This window comes from Thalassophryne amazonica, chromosome 4 (genome assembly GCF_902500255.1).
Source record: "Thalassophryne amazonica chromosome 4, fThaAma1.1, whole genome shotgun sequence".
Classification (NCBI taxonomy): Eukaryota; Metazoa; Chordata; class Actinopteri; order Batrachoidiformes; family Batrachoididae; genus Thalassophryne; species Thalassophryne amazonica.
The window spans coordinates 132082525-132108711 of NC_047106.1; the positions used below are offsets into that span (position 1 = coordinate 132082525).

At 41.3% G+C, this 26187-nt stretch overlaps 1 protein-coding gene and 1 long non-coding RNA gene across 4 annotated transcripts in view; one reads left to right on the forward strand and one right to left on the reverse strand.

Annotated features, from left to right (window-relative positions):
* Window positions 1-26187, reverse strand: part of ppp1r13l (protein phosphatase 1, regulatory subunit 13 like) — a 41893-nt gene that overhangs the window by 1836 nt on the left and 13870 nt on the right. The window contains exons 5-11 of one of the 3 annotated variants that reach the window (XM_034168582.1): window positions 17470-17558; window positions 15236-15596; window positions 14694-15145; window positions 13322-13501; window positions 10514-10647; window positions 10210-10376; window positions 3972-4165 (exon numbers count right to left, since the gene is read on the reverse strand). In XM_034168582.1, coding sequence (XP_034024473.1) covers window positions 3972-4165; window positions 10210-10376; window positions 10514-10647; window positions 13322-13501; window positions 14694-15145; window positions 15236-15596; window positions 17470-17558 — 1577 coding nt within the window. The remainder of the gene's footprint in view (window positions 1-3971; window positions 4166-10209; window positions 10377-10513; window positions 10648-13321; window positions 13502-14693; window positions 15146-15235; window positions 15597-17469; window positions 17559-26187) is intronic. The other 2 variants (XM_034168583.1, XM_034168584.1) reach the window with 2 other exon arrangements.
* LOC117508755 lies at window positions 18-363 on the forward strand. Its single transcript, XR_004560187.1, has 2 exons — window positions 18-200; window positions 334-363. It is a non-coding gene; the product is annotated as an uncharacterized LOC117508755 (long non-coding RNA).

The following is a 26187-nucleotide window of genomic DNA, read 5'->3' on the forward strand; positions in this document are numbered from 1 at the left end:
CAAATGACAACAAAACCAGAAAGACGTGAAAGAAAATAGAAAACCACCATTCAAATTGATCGAAGAATAGCTAGAATGGCAAAGACTCAGCCAATGATCAACTCCAGGGTATTAAAGAAGTTCTAAAGGTACCTGTCAGTACTGTAACAATTAGAAGATGCCAATGTGAAGCCAAACTATGGACAAGAAGCCCCCATAAAGTTCCATTGTTGAAAAAACTACTGAATTGTTTAAGAGGATACAATCTGCCAAAGAACCCATTGACCAGCTTAAAGACAAATGGCACAACATTTTGTGGACTGGTGAAAGCAAGACTGTTCTTTTTGGGTCTAGGGGCTGCAGACAGTTTGTTTAATGACCCCCCAAAACTGAATTGAAGCCACAGCACACTGTGAAGACAGTGAAGCATGGTTGAGCAAGGATCATGATATGTGGATGTTTTTCATACTATGGTGTCAGACATATTTATCACATACCAGGGATCATGGATATATCAAAATACTTGAAGAGGTCATGTTATCTCATACCGAAGAGGAAATGGGTGTTTCATCAAGACAGTGACCTCAAACACACCAGCAAGTGAGCAGCATCTTAGTCTCAGAACAATAAGATTAAAGTTATGGAGTGGCCAGCCCAATCCCGAGACCTTAATCCAATAGAAAACTTGTGAGGTGACATCAAAAATGTTTCTGACTCAGCCCATGGGCTGTTGCCAGGCAGCTGCCATCTTGCTTGGAGTTATTACGTGTTGTCAGGCATTAGATTAAATAGAAATCGATGATGCGCTGACTTAAACTTGGTTTAAAGTGATCTGAAAATGCCGTTTTGGGCAGCGTTCAGGTGCACAAACAAGCTGACAAAGGATTGTGGTGTGAGCTTTCATAAGTGAGTATTATATATAATATTAATAATGTGGGGGAAATGACTAAAATTTCTGAAAAAAGGTTAGAAAATACATTATTTTTTGTGTCGATCTGTATTCTGTAAAGTAGTGACTTCAGTTTTACTGCCCGAATGCTTTGTCGTGATAAATATCTCACCATTCGTTTTGCGATTCAGTTAGAAGTCTCACTTTCATAAATCTCAATTGATCCCTTTTTAATTCACCTTGGGTTTTTTCTTCACATCACGTTTTCCATCCTGAGATTTTCTGTAAGAGCAAATTCATAGAATGGAAATGTTTTTTTCTCAATTTGGTGGGTGACATGACAGTCACTAACTATCTTTGACATTGTATATTTTGCTACTAATATAAGAATTTTCAGAAGTGAGATTAATTTCTGTTTGATATGTTTCCCAATGTAGTGTGTCAGTTTTCTTTCATCTTGGTCTGGAAATTATTTCCCATCTTTATCTTGACTTCTGTTTGACAAACTGATGGCAGTATTTTTTTTATCTTGATATATATAAACAAAATTCATAACTCCAGGTGAACTCTTCACAACATCTGGACTGGGACTAACAAATTCATTCAAGTCTATTATATAAATAGATTATATATTAAAAATGTGTATATATATATACGTATATATATATATATATATATATATATATATATATATATATATATATATATATATATATATATAGTCTGGTACAGTCTGGTCCTCTTCTGCATTTGTTTTGACAAATAGCAGCTGTACAAATGTAGGACTGAGTTTGAATAATTGTAACAGCACAGTAATAACACGGAAAATGCAGATTAATTGTGAAACTCTCTTGAAAACATTGATCATGCCCATTGATTTCTATTTATTCCTGGTTGTCAGATGCAAACCGAGATGGTGACGCTCTGGCAACAGCCAGCGAATGAGCAGCTCACCCTGCATCTTCATCTAGTGAGTAACTAGAAATCGATGTGCAAAACCAAGAAATGCAGAGGAATTATGGAATGTAGTCCAGTGGTCCTGGGCTGGAACACCTGTTCATAGTTAACAGAAGTTGGTCGACTACATGCAACCCAGATGAAGCAGTTCTCAAAAATAGTGGTTATACAACTAAATATTAGCTCAGTGACTCACAGGAAAACTAAATCTTCAAGCATTTTCCAGTTTATACAGTAAATGTTTGCTTCTGTAAAGAAAAATACAGACACTGCTGTTTTTATGAACAGTCTGATATTCCTTTTTCTTCACTTTCCATAAAGTAATAACAAATTTTATAATGTATTCTTCGTGTTTTGATTTGGAATTGAATGTGCAGTGTTCCCAGTGCATTTGTGTGTATGAAAATGAAATCTATTATAAGCATTTTGAGCTTTACTCACTGTTTTAAACACACAGCTATTTTTTGGAACACAACTGTACAATTCAGTGCACCATTGCCTACACACAAATGTAGGATAATTTACTCAGAGTGGTAGTTATAGCCAGGAAGGGGTCAATTAAGGAACTACTTGTTTAAGGTTTAGATGGTGGTTGATATGTAGAATTTATGTTTTTTTTCTCCACGTAAACAAAATAAACAGTAAACAGTGATAAACAGAAAAATCATGAAAGTGTAGTTCCTTTATGCGGATGTTTTTCCTTTCTCCCTAACATTTAAAGAATTAGCTCTTGAAGATGGAATATCTCAATGCACCAATGACTTCCCAGCTTCTTTTTTACTAAAGTCAATCTGCGATGGAAGGCATTCTGGAAAAACTGCACAATATCCAAAGGCATTGGAAAGTAATCCCTATATGGGGCGCTGCAAAATGCTACTTTCCCCTACATGATGAGCCTTCTATTTGAGGTACTTATGAATTGTGCCCTCAACATCCCAAGCTAGTTTATGCATGATGTGATTCCATTAGCAAGCCGAATTTGTGACACGTGAAATTAATGTGGGATGATTAAGGCGAGTGTGTCAGTGGCAACACCGTCATCAGATTTGAATGAAATGTTTTTTATTAGGCAGCCTTGTATGTCTAGTAACTGTATAGTATATAAAGATTATTGTGGAGTTCAGATGTATTAAGACTTTTTGACCATCACATTGTGGTAAAAACATAACTTTGCTTTTATAGCCCATATCGTTCTAGTGGCATCTACTAGAAATGATTTCCATCGTGATAATCTGAAAGCAGTAGATGTTAGAGGTGGGCGGATCGATCCTAATATCGATAATATCGGTACCAACGCTGGTATTGATATTGAACGATCCTGTGTAAAAAGATCAATACTCAAGCACTGACTGCTGCGCACGCAGATTCATCAAAGTCTACTCTCTGTCTTTAAGAGCAGCGCTGCGCTGTGTCACACAACACGGAGCAGCGCACCCTTATATTGTGGTATGTCAGCCCTCTACCTCAGGAGATTTTGTTTTAAGTTATGTTGAGTGATACTTTTTTTAAACAAAAATGTTGATTGTGATAAGTGAAAAGTATTTTGTTGTCACATACAATATCTGTCGAAATTCTATCTTAGGTCTTTTGGATCCTTTGGATCTATGAAGCTTAAATATAAAAAAGTATCGGTATCGATATCGGCGATACTGGGCCTGTATTTACTTTTTTTATATACCAAAATTCCTGGTATCACCCACCTCTAGTAAATGTCAACACAATCTAAGATCTTTGGTAATCAATGACTACCAGATGGAATATGTGTTTGGAACAACTTTAAATTCTACTGCCATGAACACATTATGGATTATTTTCTTGAAATTTGCTTATCAATGAATAAAAGGATGGCTGATGTACTAGTAGACAATGACAGCTACTATTGAGCCACATAACTAAATAAAGAGATGACCGTGCACACTGTCACATACTTGTGAAGAATGCCAGAAAGGGTGTTGGCAAACAGGCAATTTTACTATCTGAAGTAATAAGGTTATAAGGAATACTTTGTACGGAATATGATATACTAAGACTTAGCTGTAAGTGTCATTTTGCAGCATTAGCCGGTACCAGTTATGTCAAAATTGCCTGTGGGTGCATGGACTGAATCAAAAAGTCATAACTACTGATTTAAAATTTAGGATCTCACCCCAAAGTAGTTGTTTGGAACAAAACCCTCTCTGCCACAAAGCGACGCCCACCACCAGTCGGACCCCTCAGGTTTCTGCAGGATGGTGACCATGTCTCCCTCTTTGAAGCTCAGTTCATCTGCCATCTGAGCCGGATAGCTCCACACAGCGTACAGCACCCCGCTGTTCTCCACCCCCATGGCGTCCTCCATACCTTCCAAACACAGCATTTATCCATGTTTAGCAGCTCAACACTTACCACAAAGTGACAGTTTGGATGCCCAAAGCAATTCGGATGAATAGGGTATTATAATCCAAATGTTTATGAGGACTTAGGTTCAGTACAGAAGCACAGAAGCATTTTTTAAACCACATTAAGATTATTGCGTGTTGAACAGTTTTATAAGTTCGATCTTGAAATGTTAGTCAGATGTGACCGATATAATGTGACAATTTACCTTTGAGTAAAAGAACTCCGGTAACAACAAAGAAATAGGTATTTTAGTTTGACTCTATTGTTGATGCAATTGCAAACATTGTGACATCATACAACAGCAAACAATTACATACAAATAAAATGTGCAAGTTTGCACATAAATAATAACAAAAAAATGAGACGAAACAAATACACCTACACAGCTGCTGACAGGTTACAGTAACTGGGAACAACTGATCTGACATACTGGCATTATTGCATCACCAACACCATGGAGCCACCATTCGTCCTGGATGGCAACCACCCAGGCAGACAACCAGTCCATCCCCACTTCTTGAAAGTAAGTACGTACTAAATAAATACGAGCTGCTCTTGGAATCAAACATTGTCTGGGGACAAAAACAAGGAAAATTGCAAATTATTAAAACCTAGGTGTTCTGGGCGTGTCCAGTTTTTGGGCGTGTCCAGTTAGTTGTGTCTGCACCCTTGGTTCTGGTTTGGTACGTGTGTGTGTGTGTGTGCGCGCCTGGGCCGTGTCCATCTGGTATATGTGTGAGTGTGTGTCTGCTTTCCTCCTTCGTGTCCAAGACCGGTGTGAGTCCAGTTTATGCTTGTGTGTCCGCCCTCAGTTTGTGTCTAAGTCATACGTGTGTACGAGGTCTGTTAGAAAAGTATCCGACCTTTTTATTTTTTTTTTCAGAAACCTGATGGATTTGAATCACGTGTGCTTGCAAGAGCCAACCTTGAACCTTCGTGCGCATGCGTGATTTTTTTCACGCCTGTCGGTTGCGTCATTTGCTTGTAAGCAGCCTTTGTGTGAGAATGGGTGGAGTCTCTCGTCGATTTTTCTTTGCAAGGAAATGGCGGAACGACTGGAGCAGCGCGACTGCATTAAATTTTGCCAGAAACTGGGCGACAGCCAGGTGGAAACCATTCGGATTATTCAGACGGCTTTCAGTGACGATCCTCTGGGCATCACACAGATTAAGGAGCGGTACAACCAGTTTAAAGACGTTCGCACAACGGTGGAGAGCGCGCCGCACTCCGGGTGGCCATCAACACGCTGAAATGACCGGATCATTCCAAAAGTGAACGCTGTGGTGATGTGGGTCTGTCATGTGATTATCCGAGAAATTGTGGAAGAGGTGGACATCAGCACTTTTTCGGCACATTCCACTGTGACAGATGATTTGGCCATGAAAAGAGTTGCAGTGAAATTCACAAAGCTGATGGCGCAGCAACAGCGCCTCCGTGTTGAAGCCTCACAGGACATGTTGTGACATGCACAGCTCGTCCACAATTTCTCGGATAGTCACACGACTGAAAAGCCACCGAAAGCCATCTGAATCTTCCGAATGGTGGAAGATTCTTCTGTCACAGTGGAATGTGCTGAAAAGTGCTGATGTCCACCTCTTCCACAATTTCTCGGACAGTCACACGATGGTCCCACATCATCACAGCGTTCACTTTGGAAATGATCCAGTCATTTCAGCATGTTGATGGCCAACCGGAGCGTGGCGCGCTCTCCACCGTTGTTCGGACGTCTTTAAACCAGTTGTACCGCTCCTTAATCTGTGTGATGCCCATAGGATCGTCACCGAAAGCCGTCTGAATAATCTGAATGGTTTCCACCTGGCTGTCGCCCAGTTTCTGGCAAAATTTGATGCAGTCGCGCTGCTCCAGTCGTTCCGACATTTCCTTGCAAAGAAAAAATTTACAAGAGACTCCACCCATCCTCACACAAAGGCTGCTTACAAGCAAATGACGCAACCGACAGGCATGAAAAAAATCACGCATGCGCACAAAGGTTCAAGGTTGGCTCATGCAAGCACACGTGATTCAAATCCATCAGGTTTTTGAAAAAAACAAAAAGGTCGGATACTTTTCTAACAGACCTCGTATGTTAGTATTCCGATGTCACCTCCCCCATGCCCATGTGATCTGTTCATGATCTGTCATCCATGTCTGTCACTGTGTTTGTTGTCTGTCGGTCGCGTCATCCGTCTGTGTTCCTGGTCTTTGTATTTCCTCTATGGTCATTTTGTTTCTGTGAATCTCACGTATCCCTAAGTTCCGTGTTTTCTTTTGTACTCATGTTATTGTTATGTTGGTTTTTCCCTGTGGTGTTTATCCATTTGAGCTCCAATTGTCACTGCTTGTTTGTTTATTCAGTTGTTTATCATGGTTTAGTTCTTATTTAGGTTCTGATTGCCATCTGGTTCTTTTTGTCAGTTTGCCCTTTGTTACACTCTCACATTAGTTCCACGTTTTGTGTACCTTATGTTTTGGTTTTATATTTCTTGATCCAGTTTTTGTCCACTTACCTCGTGATATTTGTTTTATCTTTTATCTCTTTGTGTTCATTTATTTCCTCTCTTGTCTCGGCTTTTCCGTCATCACTGATTTTACACCTGTTGCTAATTAGTTGAGTTTGTTTTGAAGACGCACCTGTTCCTTGTTCATTTGGTGGTCAATTGTCACAGTTACGTGTGTTGTTTGTCTCCACTTTGATCACCTTTTTGTAAGTATTTTGCTCCCCGTTGTGTTTTTGACATTCATTGGTTTAATCTTTCTTTTGTTCCTCACCCCGTCACTGATGGATTTGATTGTTTGTCACTGTGGATCGCCCCATTCGATTATTTCCACTCTGGATTATTAAAGCATCCTGGTTTTTGCCCTTCACTCCTGTGCCCTGGCTGCATGCTTTGGGGGTTCAGTTTGACTCTTCTAAGCTCCAAATCGTAACACTATGTATGTCTACATAGGTGTTGTACTCTTTATGTAAGCAGCACAACACTCAGATGTGCCTTACATGACCAGGTTCACAACATGAATGCTCTCTCTCTTTCTTGTTGCATTTACATCATCTATATTTGCTTCACTTGCCACCTCACATCACAGACACTGATGCAAATGTTATTTGTCATGGAAAAAATAAATCCCACTATTTAGCAAATCAAATCATTATTTCATGCAATGCGGTACAAATAATTTAGGGAAGTGTGGCGGGTTCTCAGTTCAAGACCACCTGTTAACATTCACCATATAATGTGGAGTTGCATCCGGAAGGGCACCCGGTGTAAAACGAGCCATATTAACATGCAGATCCATGTCGGATTTGCTGTAGCAACCCCAAGTTTGTATGCCTACAGGAACTGACTAGCTCAAATTGAAACCACCCAATACTACTGCAATACTACTGTATTTACATCACATTGAAATCATTATAACATGAGTCTTTGCTGGATAAATTATTACTCATGAGGTTTGGATAAAAATAAGGATAAAATTTGGATAAAATGGATAAAAATTATATTTATTTATTTATTGTGATCATCCAGAGTTTATAAAACTTTCATTATACTTGACAATCCATAACAAAATTACATTTCACTTATGGCTATTAAAAACACAGAAAGACCAGAAATCTCATATCTGTGCAACCACCCAGGTGGACAATCTGTCATCCCCATTTCTGAAAAGTAACTCCCTATCTGCTTCAGCCGAGTGAATCAATCAATCAATCAATTTTATTTATATAGCGCCAAATCACAACAAACAGTTGCCCCAAGGCGCTTTATATTGTAAGGCAAGGCCATACAATAATTACGTAAAAACTCCAACGGTCAAAACGACCCCCTGTGAGCAAGCACTTGGCGACAGTGGGAAGGAAAAACTCCCTTTTAACAGGAATAAACCTCCAGCAGAACCAGGCTCAGGGAGGGGCAGTCTTCTGCTGGGACTGGTTGGGGCTGAGGGAGAGAACCAGGAAAAAGACATGCTGTGAGGGGAGCAGAGATCAATCACTAATGATTAAATGCAGAGTGGTGCATACAGAGCAAAAAGAGAAAGAAACACTCAGTGCATCATGGGAACCCCCCAGCAGTCTAAGTCTATAGCAGTATAACTAAGGGATGGTTCAGGGTCACCTGATCCAGCCCTAACTATAAGCTTTAGCAAAAAGGAAAGTTTTAAGCCTAATCTTAAAAGTAGAGAGGGTGTCTGTCTCCCTGATCCGAATTGGGAGATGGTTCCACAGGAGAGGAGCCTGAAAGCTGAAGGCTCTGCCTCCCATTCTACTCTTACAAACCCTAGGAACTACAAGTAAGCCTGCAGTCTGACAGTGAAGCGCTCTATTGGGGTGATATGGTACTATGAGGTCCCTAAGATAAGATGGGACCTGATTATTCAAAACCTTATAAGTAAGAAAAAGAATTTTAAATTCTATTCTAGAATTAACAGGAAGCCAATGAAGAGAGGCCAGTATGGGTGAGATATGCTCTCTCCTTCTAGTCCCCGTTAGTACTCTAGCTGCAGCATTTTGAATTAACTGAAGGCTTTTCAGGGAACTTTTAGGACAACCTGATAATAATGAATTACAATAGTCCAGCCTAGAGGAAATAAATGCATGAATTAGTTTTTCAGCATCACTCTGAGACAAGACCTTTCTAATTTTAGAGATATTGCGTAAATGCAAAAAAGCAGTCCTACATATTTGTTTAATATGCGCTTTGAATGACATATCCTGATCAAAAATGACTCCAAGATTTCTCACAGTATTACTAGAGGTCAGGGTAATGCCATCCAGAGTAAGGATCTGGTTAGACACCATGTTTCTAAGATTTTTGGGGCCAAGTACAATAACTTCAGTTTTATCTGAGTTTAAAAGCAGGAAATTAGAGGTCATCCATGTCTTTATGTCTGTAAGACAATCCTGCAGTTTAGCTAATTGGTGTGTGTCCTCTGGCTTCATGGATAGATAAAGCTGGGTATCATCTGCGTAACAATGAAAATTTAAGCAATGCCGTCTAATAACACTGCCTAAGGGAAGCATGTATAAAGTGAATAAAATTGGTCCTAGCACAGAACCTTGTGGAACTCCATAATTAACCTTAGTCTGTGAAGAAGATTCCCCATTTACATGAACAAATTGTAATCTATTAGATAAATATGATTCAAACCACCGCAGCGCAGTGCCTTTAATACCTATGGCATGCTCTAATCTCTGTAATAAAATTTTATGGTCAACAGTATCAAAAGCAGCACTGAGGTCTAACAGAACAAGCACAGAGATGAGTCCACTGTCTGAGGCCATAAGAAGATCATTTGTAACCTTCACTAATGCTGTTTCTGTACTATGATGAATTCTAAAACCTGAGTGAAACTCTTCAAATAGACCATTCCTCTGCAGATGATCAGTTAGCTGTTTTACAACTACCCTTTCAAGAATTTGAATCATGGGTGTCCCCACCTCTGAGGTATGTATGTTCTGATCACATCCATAGAAATGCACCGCATGGCCAAAATGTCATCATTGACAGTCCCTCACCATGCACGTCTCTGCAAGTAACTGCTACCTTGAAAAAAACGTCTTTCCCCGACCCAAGGCTGTAGAGACTTAGTACCACCGGCATGTAATTCTTATCTTAGGTCACTGGTTAGCGTCCAAGTCTCATAACCATACAGTAAGACAAGGAGCTCCAGGGGCCTCATTTATAACAGCTGTTCAAATCTCGTATTTCAAATCTTGTCTTTCAGATCCTGCTACACCTTACCAACAATGCACATTTTTATAAAATAGTGCATATTTCATATAACTGATTAAATTGGATGATAAGAATTAGGCAAAAAAAAACAAAACAGCTGTTTTTAATTCTGATGCAGCAGCTTCATCAAACACATGCCTGTAAAAAAAAAAAAAAAAAAAAGCTTAAAATGCTGACATTTAAAGCATGTCAAATTGTTTCACATCAAAATTTATTGCACCCCATATTTGCCCTTTAGCATTTCACTATTATCCATTTATCCATGTGTGTAATCACCTCGTAGAAAGCTCTCACACTCCTCAAATCTCACAGCGTACGGGTCACACATCTGGGCGGCTGTGGCACCGTTGCTCTCAGTCATAGCCATGACAGCTGCTCCGTTCCTCACCAAAAACTCACACAGTGGGCGGTCGTTACATGAGGCTGCACAATGCAGTGGAGTCCTGCAGGATCAACAATAATAAAGCATGTATGCAAACAAAATAGCAAAAGATATGAGACACAGAAACACAACATTGAATGTATAACTGGTGGCAGTGATAGTGGTAGTGGACATGCATGCGACTACGCATTTATTTACCAGCCGTGGCTGTCTGGAGCACTGACGTTTGCTCCAATGCCAACCAGGAATTCCACCACTTTGTAATGGCCCCCACAGATGGCGTTATGAAGGGCAGTGATGCCTTCATCGTTGGGTTGGCTCGGGTCCTGCATCTAGAGGAAACATTAAACACAGATCACATTTATCAGCACGATTTAATCCACAGACAGCTGAGGGAGTTCAGTGAAACTAGAGATCTGTGATCAAATTCACAAAATCCATCAGGTTGTCAATTCAGGTATTTTGTCATAAAATATCTATTAGCTGGTCAACCTCTGGAAATGTAATTGACAAACATGATGTATTAAAAAGAAACGACACACACAAAAAAAACACGAGTCCAACACTCGGTGACTCCTGATGATATCTGTCTGGCATTGGGCATCACATTTCTATGAAATGCTAAAATATTGTCTCCTGTCTGGACAAGTTGTGTTACAGCTTGTCAGTGTACTTACTTACTTACGTACATCTTTTCAATGTGCTTGTGGAATCTTTCTAAATAATGAACAAATTAGTCAAGAATCCAACCGAAACCTCACCAACCACTACCCAAAAGTCACCAAGACAACCATCAGGACCAAGTGACAGCAGACAACCTTCCTTTTCGGCTGCAGCAGCAGTTTGATGGACTGAACTTGGTCAGATCGCAGTAAAGAGACTGTGCTGAAATCAGCTTTAATGCTGAATTAAATGTCACTGAAATCACAGTTTAAACCAAACACTTGTCTCCTTCTGCTACAGTAAAGATCGTGATGATGAAAGGTAAGGGTAAACCTTCAGGTACATAGTGACAGTTGCTTAGGATTCAGATTCTCACTCACTCATCTTCAACTGTTTTTCCAGGTTTGGGTGGCAGGGATTCAGCTTCTAACTATTAAAATGGAGTTTGTTCAGTGCACAGAATACATACTGAACTGAGAAACTTTTTTGTAAAAATTCTTCTGTATGCAGAAGAAGTGCACGTGTTAAATTTATGCAAATGTATTCAACATAAAAACTAAGAAATCACGTGTACACAAGTATTCACACCCTTTGCTCAATACTTTGTTGCTGCACCTTTGGCAGCAGTTACAGCCTCAGGTCTTCTTGAATTTGATGTCACAAGCTTGGTGCACCTATTTTTTGGCAGTTTTGTCCATTCCTCTTTGCAGCACCTCGCAAGCTCCATCAGGTTGGATGGGAGCTTCGGTGCACAGTCATTTTCAGATCTCTCCAGAAATGTTCAATCGGATTCAGGTCTGGGCTCTGGCAGGGCCACTCAAGGACATTCACAGAGTTGTCCTGAAGCCACACCTTTGATATCTTGGCTGTGTGCTTAGGGTCATTGTCTTACTGAAAGATGAACCGTCGCCCCAGTCTGAAGTCAAGAGCGCTCTGGAGCAGGTTTTCATCCAGGATGTCTCTGTACATTGCTCCATTCATCTTTCCCTCATTCCTGACTAGTCTCTCAGTTCCTGCTGCTGAAAAACATCCCCACAGCATGATGCTGCCACCACCATGCTTCACTGTAGGGATGGTGCCTGGTTTCCTCCAAATATGATGCCTGGCATTCACACCAAACAGCTCAATCTTTGTCTCATCAGACCAGAGAATTTTGTTTCTTATGGTCTGAGAGTCCTTCAGGTGCCTTTTGGCAAACTCCAGGTGGGTTGCCATGTGCTTGACGGAGTGACTTCTGTCTGGCCACTCTACTATACAGGCCCGATTGGTGGATTGCTGCAGAGCTGGAAGGTTCTCCTCTGTTCACAGAGGAATGCTGGAGCTCTGACAGAGTGACCTTCGGGTTCTTGGTCACCTCCCTGAGTAAGGTCCTTCTCCCCAATCACTCAGTTTAGACGGGCGCCCAGCTCTCAGAAGAGTCCTGGTGGATCTGAACTTCTTCCATTTACAGATGGAAGCAGCTGTGCTCACTGGGACCTTCAAAGCAGCAGAAATGTTTCTGTACCCTTCCCCAAATTTGTGCCTCGAGACAATCCTGTCTCAGAGGTCTACAGACAATTCCTTTGACTTCATGCTTGGTTTGTGCTCTGACATACACTGTCAACAGTGGGACCATATATATAGACATCAAGGATGATCAGTTGAAACAGGAGGTACCTGAGCTCAATTTTAAGCTTCTTGGCAAATGCTGTGAATACTTATGTACACGTGAGTGCTTAGTTTTTTTGTTGTTTTTTTTTTAAATAAATGTGCAAAATTCTCATAAAAACTTTTTCACATTGTTCTTATGGGGTATTGTGTGTCGACTTTGAGGGAAAAATGAATTTCATCCATTTTGGAATAAGACTAACATAACAAAACGTGAAAAAAGTAAAGCATTGTGAATACTTTCTGGATGCAGCGTGCTTGTTGGTATGTGCAATATGTTTGTGTTTGGTTGAACTTTGATTTTTTTTTTATCTGGATTTTTACATTTCATTGTTTTTTGTGGTCTAGTTTGATGTCTTTCCATAGGGAGCACTTCGATATCTTGATATCGATATCCTGAAGGTGCTATATAAATAAAATTGTTGGCATTGGAATTATTATGAAGTTAAAAAGATTTGGTGGAGCATGATGATGAAAATATCCTCTGTGGTAAAAGGTATGACAAATACAATATCTATAGCAGGTTTGTCTTTGGCTTTAAGTGGTCAGGTGAAAATCTTCTAACGTGCACTTAAGTCATTCATGAGATGCCAGAAAGATGCTGGGCTGCACCACAAAATCACACTGCTGTGGCCTGTTAGGACTCTTACTCAGAAAGTTGTTGAGAATGCTGCATGAGTGAAAAAACACACACACCTCCTGCACAGCCTTCTGCACTATCTCCAACTCTCCGACCAATGCTCCATCCAGCAACAGGACCAGAGGGCTGAGTCGAGCTCGTCTTCCAGAACTCGGGCGCTTCAGAGTGGGCCTCAGAATGGAATGATAATTCTGTGAGGAAAAACAGAACGGGAGCTTCGAGAAAGTGAAAAACGTCTTCAGGGAATGATAAAAAAAAGCTCTTAAATGACTGACAACAAAACATTTTAATCTTACAAGTTTTTAGAAAACATAATTCATTCCATTACATCAACTTGTTGTGACTTTAACACTTTAATATACTTTTCAGAGAGAAATACAATAATATAATAATCATTTTTCTATTTATCCTATCTCCTTCCCACTGTCGCCAAGTGCTTGCTCACAGGGGGTCGTTTTGACCGTTGGGGTTTTTCCGTAATTATTGTATGGCTTTTGCCTTACAATATAAAGCGCCTTGGGGCAACTGTTTGTTGTGATTTGGCACTATATAAATAAAATTGATTTGATTTGATTTGATTTACTGAGAATAAATAGCTGTACTTTACTCGGCATCATCATTACAACATCAGTAATATGTTGTTAACTGTTGTACTCCCATCTGTTTATGGGGTTGATTTGATTTTTGTGTCAGGTCTGTCCTTTTCTGCTTTCTCTGTCCGGTCTCCGGGTCTTTCTTATCTATATTTATACTCTAGTGTTTTTGCATCTTGGTTGTATTATAGCATCTTTTGGGGTTTGGGGTTTATTTCTATATCATGAGGTATCTGTGTCACTTGGTGTCTGCCTTTTTCCACATTGCTATATAATTGGCTTATTCAGTCACCAGTGTATGTTCTATTATCTGCTGCCCCCTTGTGTTCCCTTTTTGTTAGTACTTGTCTTGCCATCTAATCAGTACACCTGTCTCTAATTAGTTCATTTGGATATTTAAGGTCTGACTTTGGCGTTAGTTCCTTGTGGGTCCATTGTTTGTATGTTGTGTGTTACTTATCTCCTGCAACCTTCCCCGGTTGTGAGTATCTGGTTTTGTTTTGTTTTTTGCACTCCTTGTACTACTGTTTGAGTTTTACTTTTTCCTTCTCATCTCTCCTCCCGGATTCCCCTCACCCTGATTGGGTTGAGGATGTTTTTGTGTTGGAACATGTCACCACAGTGGCTTTTGTGTTGAACTCATCTGGAAAAATGAACTGCTGTGTTTTTGACTTCACCCTTGTGTCTGGGTGGACCTGCTTATTGGGGTTGTACTACTCTTCTGGTAGAACAAATCGTAACATTAACCACTGAGTATGTGTCAGCGAGAAATATTTACATGTTTTAGTTTCACAGTTTTAATGGCATCACCAGGTGCTCAGAGTCTATGTCTTACTTTGTAATCATGTGGACTGGGCGGTGGCATCGGAGGTGTTTGTACAGGTAGCGAAGAGGTGTCCTCGTCATCGGAAGAGCTGCTGCTATCGCTCCCTCGCTCAGCCTTTCTGCGGCAAGCCCTCCTATGAAAGAGCTTGTTGATGAGAAATTTGTACTGGTTTGGTTCGTACTGGGAAGCCTTCTTCAAGGGCAGAGATTGGTCCTCAGAGCTCCGCCTCTTAAGGGCACGAGGAATTTCAGCACGAATGCGGAGCAGCTCTTCCACGTTAGGGATCTCTGCTTTCTGGGCCTCTGGGGCCAACACTGGCTGCAGCCTGGTAGGGCTGAGGGGCCGAGGAACTTTAACTCGTTTTTCCATGCTACCCTCTGGAGTGCTGGGGCTCTCTGGAGTCATGTGATAGGCAAGGCCGATCTGCTCTACCTCCGCATCTACATCCCCTGGTTTCAGCACTGCCAAAACAGAGACAAACCCACTTTGATTCAGAAAAGCTGGTTTACCAAAGCACAAAAGTGGTAACAGAGTGTTGAATTGCGTGATACCTTCACTGTATAAGGGCTGCTGTCTCGTCTCAGGTGGATGTGGCTGTAGGTGCTGCACAGGCTGGTGGAACTCTCTTGGAAAAGGGCCAGCTGGTTGATAAGGCAGCATGTTATCATCATCTCCCATTGCTCTGGGCTGGGGAGCAGGTGGCATTCCCCATGTGGGGTCTTGGAGACGCATGATAAGTGACAGAGGGATGGGTTTGTGCTGGCGAGACTGAGGAGACACTGGGGGCATAGGAATACGAGAGATGATGGGCTGAGGGTGGTATGGGGAATGGACTGGAGACGAACCATCTGTCACAAAGGTGTTACGGGCAAGAGAACCATAAGAATATGGTGCAGACTGAGAACGAGGATCCTGCAGGAGGAAGTAAGAGGGGAATAAATTCTTGTTAATCCTCATCCTTAACACGGAGAGAGGTAACAGCATGCAAATGTTTTAAACAGCTGAAGATTATTTCCATAACTCTGACTTGTATTCTTCATATGACTTTCTAAACATCAACTGGGTGTAAAAATGGTGCTTTAATTGTGCATAATACTCTGCAAAGCTTTGAAACACTTTAAAACTCTGAAAAGCTGCTAGTATACAAACAATGAACGTTTATGAGTGCAATGGTAACAATATTTGTATGGGTTGAAAGATGGGACATATCATTCAACTAGGCATCAGTAGACTTGATTGGTATGTTCAATTTTTCAACAAATGAAAATATTCTTTCCATTGCACAAATGGAAAACATTCATTAGTTGTTTTATATGACACCTAAATAGATCTGCCTCATTTGATTTTATTTTTTTTACACACACACACACACACACACACACACACACACACACACACACACACACACACACACACACACACACACACACACACACACACACACACACAAAAAAAATAGGTGTTTCTTTTTAGAGCAGCTATTGGAGGTCAGCAGGACCCAGCAGTCCACTAGGGCTGGCAGGCTGCTGCTGACACACACCACTGAGAGCCTGGGGAGTTTTTAGCTGTGTGTGTAGAAACAAGTCTGCTTTCTTCAATCCAGCAAAAGCTTTTGACAAGAACTTGGCCAATTCTTAATCAGACAGAGCTTCAACAGCCCCAAACTACATGTGCTGAATTTAGCTTCTGCATATCATTGAAACATTTTTAGAAGAACAACAGTGCAAAACAGACAGGAGAAAAATGCATGGATAGTTCCAAAAACACATGTTGTTGATATCACCCATGCAATGGGACAAATAATGAATGTCATGTGGCATACAGTGCCCTCAAAGTATTGGAACACTTGGTATTTTGTGTATTTTAATATATTTATGACATTTCAAATACTAAAATACTACTGCTACTAAATACTAAAATAAATAAAAATTTCTAAACTGGTCTTCAACTCAAACTGAAGGCAAATCTCTACAACTTGATATAAATTAATTAAAAATATAAAAGCTAAGGTGATGGGTTGCATACGTAATGGAAGACTTTGGTATAATACCTGTACATAATCAGTTTTATTGCCAGGTTTCTTCAGACAAGTCAGGGGATGGATACATGAACATTTCCAAGTCACTGAATATGTCTTGAACTTTATTTACATCAGTTATGAAGAAATACAACCAGTATGGTACTCTGTGGTAAATTTGTACGGAGTAGACAGTTCTGAAAAACTGAGTAATGAGGAATGTCAGAAGGACAAAGGTATTTGCTGTTCATTTTTAATTTTTGCATGAAAAGACGAATAAAAATCATATCACGAGTAAATACAGCCACTGCCAGCTGTTGTCCTGGATTTCACTGTTACTCATGACTGAAAATCATGGCTGCTCATCCAACTTTATTAGTATACTGGTGACGTGGGCCAACAATAAACAGCCAATTCCAGGATAAACAAGATTTAGGCAAACAAGAGTGTGAAACAACCTCGTCATTACACTGGAACATTGAACTGCTTAAATCAGATCTTTGTAAGAATTTAATCAACATAAAACGAAGTTGGGGAGTGAGTGTTGGGTTCACCTTTGCTCTCACGGTTTGTCTGATATTGCTCAATGTCTGCTGTACAGGTACAGGCAACGGCTTGCTCAAACTAATTATCTAGAACAATGTGCAGAGGTGCTTATTGCCATAAGCAAAACCATCTGCCAAAAAACACAAAGAGCCAAATTCTGCAGTTGCTCCATACTGGCTCACAATACAGACTTGAATGCCTCTTCCTCTCAGTGCCACATACCTTTTTGGCACCAGGGGGTGCAGGGGGACCATCAAGGTTGGATTCTCTCCAGCTGCTGCTTGACACAGAAGGCCACACCCGCTCTGTCTCTGCAATTGCAACAAGTTGGATTTATTTATTTTAAAGGGATCATGTACTGCACGCTGCACATAGAGTTTAGTCAACTTAGGCCTTGTTCACACGGCTACAAAACAATCCTTGTTTTCATATAGTGTTCCATAAACACTGCAACATTTCAAGGATTATCTCCGTCCACACTGTTGTCTGAGTTGCATGAGACGCTGCATTGGTTGCTGTGGTGCAAGAAATGCTGCCGCCATCTTGGAGCAGTCATCGTAGTGATTCCATCACAAAGCACAGTGAAGGTTTGATTTTATAATCTTGTTTTTTTTATCTTTCTATACATTAAAGTTGCTTTGTTGTTTGTTATTTTCTCTGTTCTGTCAAGTGTCTTTTAGCACTGTGTAGACCGACATATAATGTATTATCATAAGGTGCTGAGAGGGTGATTGGCCAAGCTTCAACAAAGCTCCAAAGGCGTCAACAGTCACACACATATGGACCAGGAGGAGATTGGAACAGAGGATGTATTTCTGCTTGGGGGCACATTGAGGAGACAGTTTGGTATCGACAACCATCAGTCCAACTTGTTGTCACTGGTTGAGTTTGGGTTTCTCACAACATTACCAAACTCACCTCCCTGGACCTGCAGAAAGGGAGCACGAGGAAGAAGCTCTGCAAAACAGACCTCTTTTAGCTGGAAAAGTTCCACAAGTAAGTTTGTACATGTGTAAATATGGTTTGGGGCGAGATGTCATGCTTTTGTGTTAACTTGAGAATTTACATTTACATTACATTTTATTCTCTCTCTGCTTTGTGGAGCCTTGGAACTGTCTCTTTCTCTCTCTGACCTGATATAAAGTATATTGATACTCTGTGATATATATATATATATACGAGGTCTATTAGAAAAGTATCCGACCTTATTATTTTTTTCAAAAACCATATGGATTTGAATCACGTGTGATTACATCAGACATGCTTGAACCCTTGTGGTCATGCGAGAGTTTTTTCACGCCTGTCGGTTACGTCATTCGCCTGTGGGCAGTCTTTGAGTGAGGAGTCGTCCACCCGCTCGTCGATTTTTTTCATTGTTTAGGAATGGCTCAGAGACTGTTGCTTTGTTTGATAAAATTTTTTTCAAAACTGTAAGGCACAACTGAGTGGACACCATTCAATAAATTCAGCTGGTTTTCGGTAAAAATTTTAACGGCTGATGAGAGATTTTGGTCTGGTAGTGTCGCTTTAAGGACAGCCCACGGCGCCTGATGGCGATCTGCGCTTCGAGGCGGCAGCGTCTCGCCGTTTCAAGTTGAAAACTTCCACATTTCAGGCTCTGTTGACGCAGTAAGTCGTCAGAGAACAGAGAACTTTCAGAAGAAGTCGGCATGAGGAGTTTATTAGGACATTCCATTGTTAACGGTCATTTTGTAATGAAAGAACGTGCGGGCAGAGTCGCATGTCGGGCTGGACCCGACCGCGGGGGGTCGCGGCAGGAAAAACACCTCCGTTGGAAATCTTAACAGGCAAGTTGGAACATGCCCAAGCTGTTAAACAATTTCTCAGTTACTCACTTGTTGAAAGCCATTAAAAGCCGCCTGAATTCTACAAATGGTTTTCAACACGGAGGTGTTTTTCCTGTCGCGGCGCACACAGATTTGCCGAGTCGTCACGGAAACGACTCGGCGAATTTGCGCGCACGTCTTTCATTAAAAAAATGTCCTTAAACAGTGGAATGTCCGCATAAATTCCTCATGCCGGCCTCTTCTGAATCTTCTCTGTTCTCTCACGATGTCCTGGGTGAATTAAGCCTTAAATTAGGATGTTTTCAGCTCGAAACAGGCCGACGACAGCGCCTGAAAGCGCTGCAGGACGCCCCGCTCCGTGGGAAGTCCTTACACCGACAGAAACACTCCATAATCTCTCATCAGCCGTTAAACTTTTCACAGAAAACCAGCTTAATTTCTCGAATAGTGTCCACTCGGATATTCCTCACAGGTCCAGAAAAAATTTTGATAAAGCAACGCGCGCCGTCTCGAGCAGCGTGTGAAACAAAGGAATTCAGCCGAGAGGGCGGGACCACATCTCACTCAAGGCCTGCCCACAGGGAAATGACATCACCGACACGCGTGAAAAAACTCACGCATGCGCACGAGGGTTCAAGCATGATTGGTGTAATCGCATGTCATTCAAATCCATATAGTTAAAAAAAAAATAAAAGGGTCGGTTTATTATCTAAGAGACCTCGTATATATATATATATATATATATATATATATATACACAAGGTCTGTCCATAAAGTAACGGTCCTTTTTATTTTTTTCAAAAACTATATGGATTTGATTCATATGTTTTTACGTCAGCCAAGCTTGAACCTTCGTGCGCATGCGTGAGTTTTTCCACGCCTGTCGGTTGCATCATTCGCCTGTGAGCACGCCTTGTGGGAGGAGTGGTCCAGCCTCCTCATCGGATTTCCATTGTCAGGAAATGACGGAATGATTTGGGCTTTTTTCCATCAGAATTTTTTCAGAAACTGTTAGAGACATGCAGCTGGAAACCATTCGAAAAATTGATCTGGCTTTCGGTGAAAATTTTATGGGCTTCACAGAAAATAAGGAGTGTTACTACAGCTTTAAGGACGGCCCACAATGGCACTCGGCGCGCCGCGCTCCGAGCCGCCATCGAGAGGCAGAAACCACCAGATCATTTCTAAACGGATGGCTGTATGGCTCCGGGACCGTCGTGTGCAATTTCTCTGGTTATCACAAAAGCTGGACATCAGCCATTTTCCGGCAGATTTCACTTTTAACAAGAGATTTTGTCATGGAACGCCGCGCGGCGGCTTCGCGCGTCACGACGGAGCCGCTGATGGAGCAAGACAAAGGAACACCTCCGTTTCGGAGTGTTAGAGGACAAGTTGGGACATGCCTATCTCGGCTTTCAGTGCTTACCAGTCGAGTGAGTATAAGAGAAATTGTGGAGAGCTGGACATGTCCCAACTTGTCCTCTAACACTCCGAAATGGAGGTGTTCCTTTGTCTCGCTCCATCAGCGAATCGGTCCTGCTATATAACTTTTATCATATATATATACGAGGTCTGTGATAAAAGTAACAGACCTTATTATTTTTTTCAAAAACCACATGGATTTGAATCACGTGTGATTACATCAGACATGCTTTAACCCTCGTGGGCATGCGAGAGTTTTTTCACGCCTGTCGGTTACGTCATTCGCCTGTGGGCAGTCTTTGAGTGAGGAGTGGCCCACCCTCTCGTCATTTTTTTCATTGTTTAGGAATTGCTCAGAGACTGCTGCTTTGTTTGATCAAAATTTTTTCAAAAACTGTAAGGCACAACTGAGTGGACACCATTCGATACATTCAGCTGGTTTTCAGTGAAAATTTTAACGGCTGATGAGAGATTTTGGTCTGGTAGTGTCGCTGTAAGGACAGCCCATGGCGCCTGACGGCGATCTGCGCTTCGAGGCGACAGCGTCTCGCCGTTTCAAGTTGAAAAGTTCCACATTTCAGGCTCTGTTGACCCAGGAAGTCGTCAGAGAACAGAGAACTTTCAGAAGAAGTCGGCATGAGGAGTTTATTCGGACATTCCATTGTTAACGGACATTTTGTAATGAAAGAACGTGCGGGCAGAGTCGCATGTTGGGCCGGACCCGCGGGTGTTCGCGACAGGAAAAACATCTCCATTGGAAACCTTAACGGGCAAGTTGGAACATGCCCAAGCTGTTAAACAATTTCTCAGTTACTCACTTGTTGAAAGCCATCAAAAGCCGCCTGAATTTTACAAATGGTTTTCAACACGGAGGTGTTTTTCCTGTCGCGGCGCACACAGATTCGCCGAGTCATCACGGAAATGACTCTGCGAATTTGCGCGCACGTCTTTCATTACAAAATGTCCTTAAACAGTGAAATGTCCGCATAAAGTCCTCATGCCGGCCTCTTCTGAATCTTCTCTGTTCTCTCACGACGTCCTGGGTGAATTAAGCCTTAAATTAGAATGTTTTCAGGTCGAAACAGGCCGACGACGGCGCCTGGAAGCGCTGCGTGACGTCTCGCTCCGTGGGAAGTCCTTACAGCGACAGAAACACCCCATAATCTCTCATCAGCCGTTAAACTTTTCACCGAAAACCAGCTTAATTTCTCGAATAGTGTCCACTCGGATATCCCTCACAGGTCCAGAAAAAATGTTCATAAAGCCACGCGCGCCATCCGCAGCGGCTATTCAGACAAAGAGATTCCGACGGGTGGGGTGGAGCACGCCTCACTCAAGGCCTGCCCACAGGCGAATGACATCACCGACACGCATGAAAAAACTCACGCATGCGCACGAGGGTTCAAGCATGTCTGACGTAAAAACATATGAATCAAATCCATTTATTTTTTGAAAAAAATAAAAAGGACCACTTTTTTCATCACAGACCTCGTGTGTGTGTGCGTGTGTATATATATATATATATATATATATATATATATGAATTATATTGATACTCTGATTTATATACGTATATTTTCATTTTCCCTGATATATAACTTCTATTTATTGTTTTATATAGAAACATAATGTATTCACTAATCAATATTTTGTTTATATATGTAAATATTTTAAATATTTACATATAGCCTAATCATATATTGTCTCTTCAAATAACTAAAATAGTTGACTTTACTGCCAGTATCTGCTTCTCTATAATATATTAATGTGTATATATGTATAAGGTGTGTGTTTACAGTGTTTGCAAAATGCCTGTCTACAGTCTGGACTATATCAGAATATTCTTTTACTGTTAATCCCACTATGAATATTAAAATACGACAAACCATTTGTCCTGTATCATAGCTACATGTACAGTGAGGCGAATAAGTATTTGATCCATTGTGGATTTTCAAGTTTTCCCACCTACAAAGAATCGAGAGGTCTGTAATTTTTATCGTAGGTACTCTTCAACGGTGAGAGACAGAATCTAAAAAGTAAATGCAATAAATCACATTATATGATTTTAAAATAATTAATTTGCATTTTATTGCATGAAATAAGTACATTCAACAAAAATATAAACGCAACACGCAACTAAAAGGCCACTCTGAAAGGTGCAGTTTTATCACACAGCACAATGCCACAGATGTCGCAAGATTTGAGGGAGGCATGCTGACAGCAGGAATGTCAACCAGAGCTGTTGCTCGTGTATTGAATGTTCATTTCTCTACCATAAGCCGTCTCCAAAGGCGTTTCAGAGAATTTGGCAGTACATCCAACCAGCCTCACAAAAGTTCGTCTGAGACCAGCCACTCGGACAGCTGCTGAAACAATCGGTTTGCATAACCAAAGAATTTCTGCACAAACTGTCAGAAACCGTCTCAGGGAAGCTCATCTGCATGCTCGTCGTCCTCATCTGGGTCTTGACCTGACTCCAGTTCGTCATCGTAACCGACTTGAGTGGGCAAATGCTCACATTCGCTGGCGTTTGGCACGTTGGAGAGGTGTTCTCTTCACGGATGAATCCCGGATCACACTGTCCAGGGCAGATGGCAGACAGCGTGTATGGCGTCGTGTGGGTTAGCGGTTTTCTGATGTCAATGTTGTGGATCAAGTGGCCCATGGTGGCGGTGGGGTTATGGTATGGGCAGGCGTCTGTTATGGACGAAGAACACAGGTGCATTTTATTGATGGCATTTTGAATGCACAGAGATACCGTGACGAGATCCTGAGGCCCATTGTTGTGCCATACATCCAAGAACATCACCTCATGTTGCAGCAGGATAATGCACGGCCCCATGTTGCAAGGATCTGTACACAATTCTTGGAAACTGAAAATGTCCCAGTTCTTGCATGGCCGGCATACTCACCGGACATGTCACCCATTGAGCATGTTTGGGATGCTCTGGACCAGCGTATATGACAGCGTGTACCAGTTCCTACCAATATCCAGCAACTTCGCACAGCCATTGAAGAGGAGTGGACCAACATTCCACAGGCCACAATTGACAACCTGATCAACTCTATACGAAGGAGATGTGTTGCACTGCATGAGGCAAATGGTGGTCACACCAGATACTGACTGGTATCCCCCCCAATAAAACAAAACTGCACCTTTCAGAGTGGCCTTTTATTGTGGACAGTCTAAGGCACACCTGTGCACTAATCATGGTGTCTAATCATCATCTTGATATGGCACACCTGTGACAATATTTGAGGGAAATGGTGATATTGTGTATGTGGAAAAAGTTTTAGATCTTTGAGTTCATCTCATACAAAATGGGAGCAAAACCAAAAGTGCTGCGTTTATATTTTTGTTGAGTGTATTTGATCCAATAGATAAACAGACCTTAATATTTTTGGTACAGAAACTTTTGTTTGCAGTTCCAGAGGTCAGATGTTTCCTGTATTTCTTGACCAGGTTTGCACACTACAGCAGGGATTTTGGTCCACTCCTCCATACAGATCTTCTCCAGATCTTTCAGGTTTGGAGTTTCAGCTCCCTCCAAAGATTTTCTAATGAGTTCAGGTCTGGAGACTGGCCAGGCCACTCCAGGACCTTGAAGTGCTTCTTACGGAGCCCCTCCTTAGTTGCCCTAGCTGTGTGTTTAGGGTCATTGTTATGCTGGAAGATCCAGCCATGACCCATCTTCAATGCTCTTACTGAGGGAAGGAGGTTGTTTGACAAAATTTCATGATACATGACCCCATCCATCCTCCCTTCAATGCGGTGCAGTCGTCCTGTCCCCTTTGCAGAAAGCACCCCCAAAAATGATGTTTCCACCCCCATGCTTCACGGTTGGGACAGTGTTCTTGAGGTTGTTCTCATCCTCTAAACATGGTAAGTGGAGTTGATTCCATAAAGCTCTGTTTTGGTCTCATCTGACCACATGACCTTCTCCCATGCCTCCTCTGGATCATCCAGATGGTCACTGGTGAACTTCAAACGGGCCTGGACATGTGCTGGCTTGAACAGGGGGACCTTGCTGCCCTGCAGGATTTTAAACCATGACAGCATCATGTGTTACTAATGTAATCTCTGTGACTGTGGTCCCAGCTCTCCTCAGGTCATTGACCAGGTCCTCCTGTGTAGTTCTGAGCTTTCTCAGAATCATCATTACCCCACGAGGTGAGATCTTGCATAAAGCCACAGACCGAGGAAGATCGACAGTCATCTTGTGTTTCTTCCATTTTCTAATAATTACACCAAGTTGTTGCCTTTTCACCAAGCTCACAGCGCCTCAATTTGGAAAACGGACTGTTTCAAGTTTAGTGCACATAAACAATGTCAAATGTATATGTGTTGTCTTAATTATTACAGTAAACAAGTAATAATTGTGGATTAATTGCTGTATCTTGTCTGTGGTAATTGGAGTGTGGACGTAAGCTCGTTGTTGTTGCACTAGTGTAATGACAATGACAATAAATCTCATCCATCCATCCATCCATCCATCCAAGCTGCTTGCCTGTTGTCCTGTAGTCCATCCCAGCCTTGCACGGGTCTACAGTTTTGTCCCTGGTGTCCTCAGACAGTTCCTTGGTCTTGGCCATGGTGGACAGATTGGTGTGTGATTGGTTGAGTGTGTGAACAGGTGTCTTTTTTGCAGGTAACAAGTTAAAACAGGTGCAATTATTACAGGTAAAGAGTGCAGAATAAGAGGGCTTCTTAAAGAAAAATTAACAGGTCTGTGAGAGCCAGAATTCTTGCTGGTTGGTAGGTGTTCAAATACTTATTTCATGCAATAAAATGAAAATTTATTTTTTAAAAATCATACAATGTGATTTTCTGAATTTTATTTTTAGATTCTGTCTCTCCCAGTTGAATTGTACCTACGATAAAAATTACAGACCTCTCCATTCTTTGTAGGTGGGAAAACCTGAAAAATTGACAGTAGATCAAATACTTATTTGCCTCACTGTATGACATTTGCAGAAAAAAAGTGTGAAAAACATTTTAGTATTCAGAGAGTTAGGATTGATTAAATGCACTGACACTTCAGGGTGATTCTTTAACTACGGGCACTATTGGCCTTGTAAATGTAATTTCCACCACACCATTGCCTTACAATACAAAGCGCCTTGGGGCAACTGTTTGTTGTGATTTGGCGCTATATACATGTGCTCTGATGTCACTGTTTATCTCCATAGAAACTACCCAAACAATCTTTCATACAAACTGTTTAAAGGGACATTACAGTGTTGTGGTGGAAATTACGGCAATAGTGTGGGACAACTACATTTTGTTTAAAAAAAAAATCACAACAGTTGTATGACATTGAATATCCCAATTATGTTTTGATTATTTTACTGATATTTTATTCAGAGATATTTTAAAACATTAGAAAAAACGTTTCTTTACCATTCATTTTTATCATCGAAGATCAAAAGTCTGGGTGTGGGACAAGCACAAAACGGCAATATTTGCATATAATGATGCTGAAAAAGGTGAAAAAGTCATCATAGACTACTAGAACAAATTTCTTAACACACTTTCATTGTAAAGATAACTATAAAAGTGTGAAATTTCCCCTTTTTTCTGTTTTTCATACAATATGATCAAAGGACATAATAAGTGCCCATAGTCTAAGAATCACCCTTCATTGTGCTGCCAAACAGCACTGAGTGAAGCGAGTTGGATGACCGGTCTAAGATGGCGGTCCCATTGCTT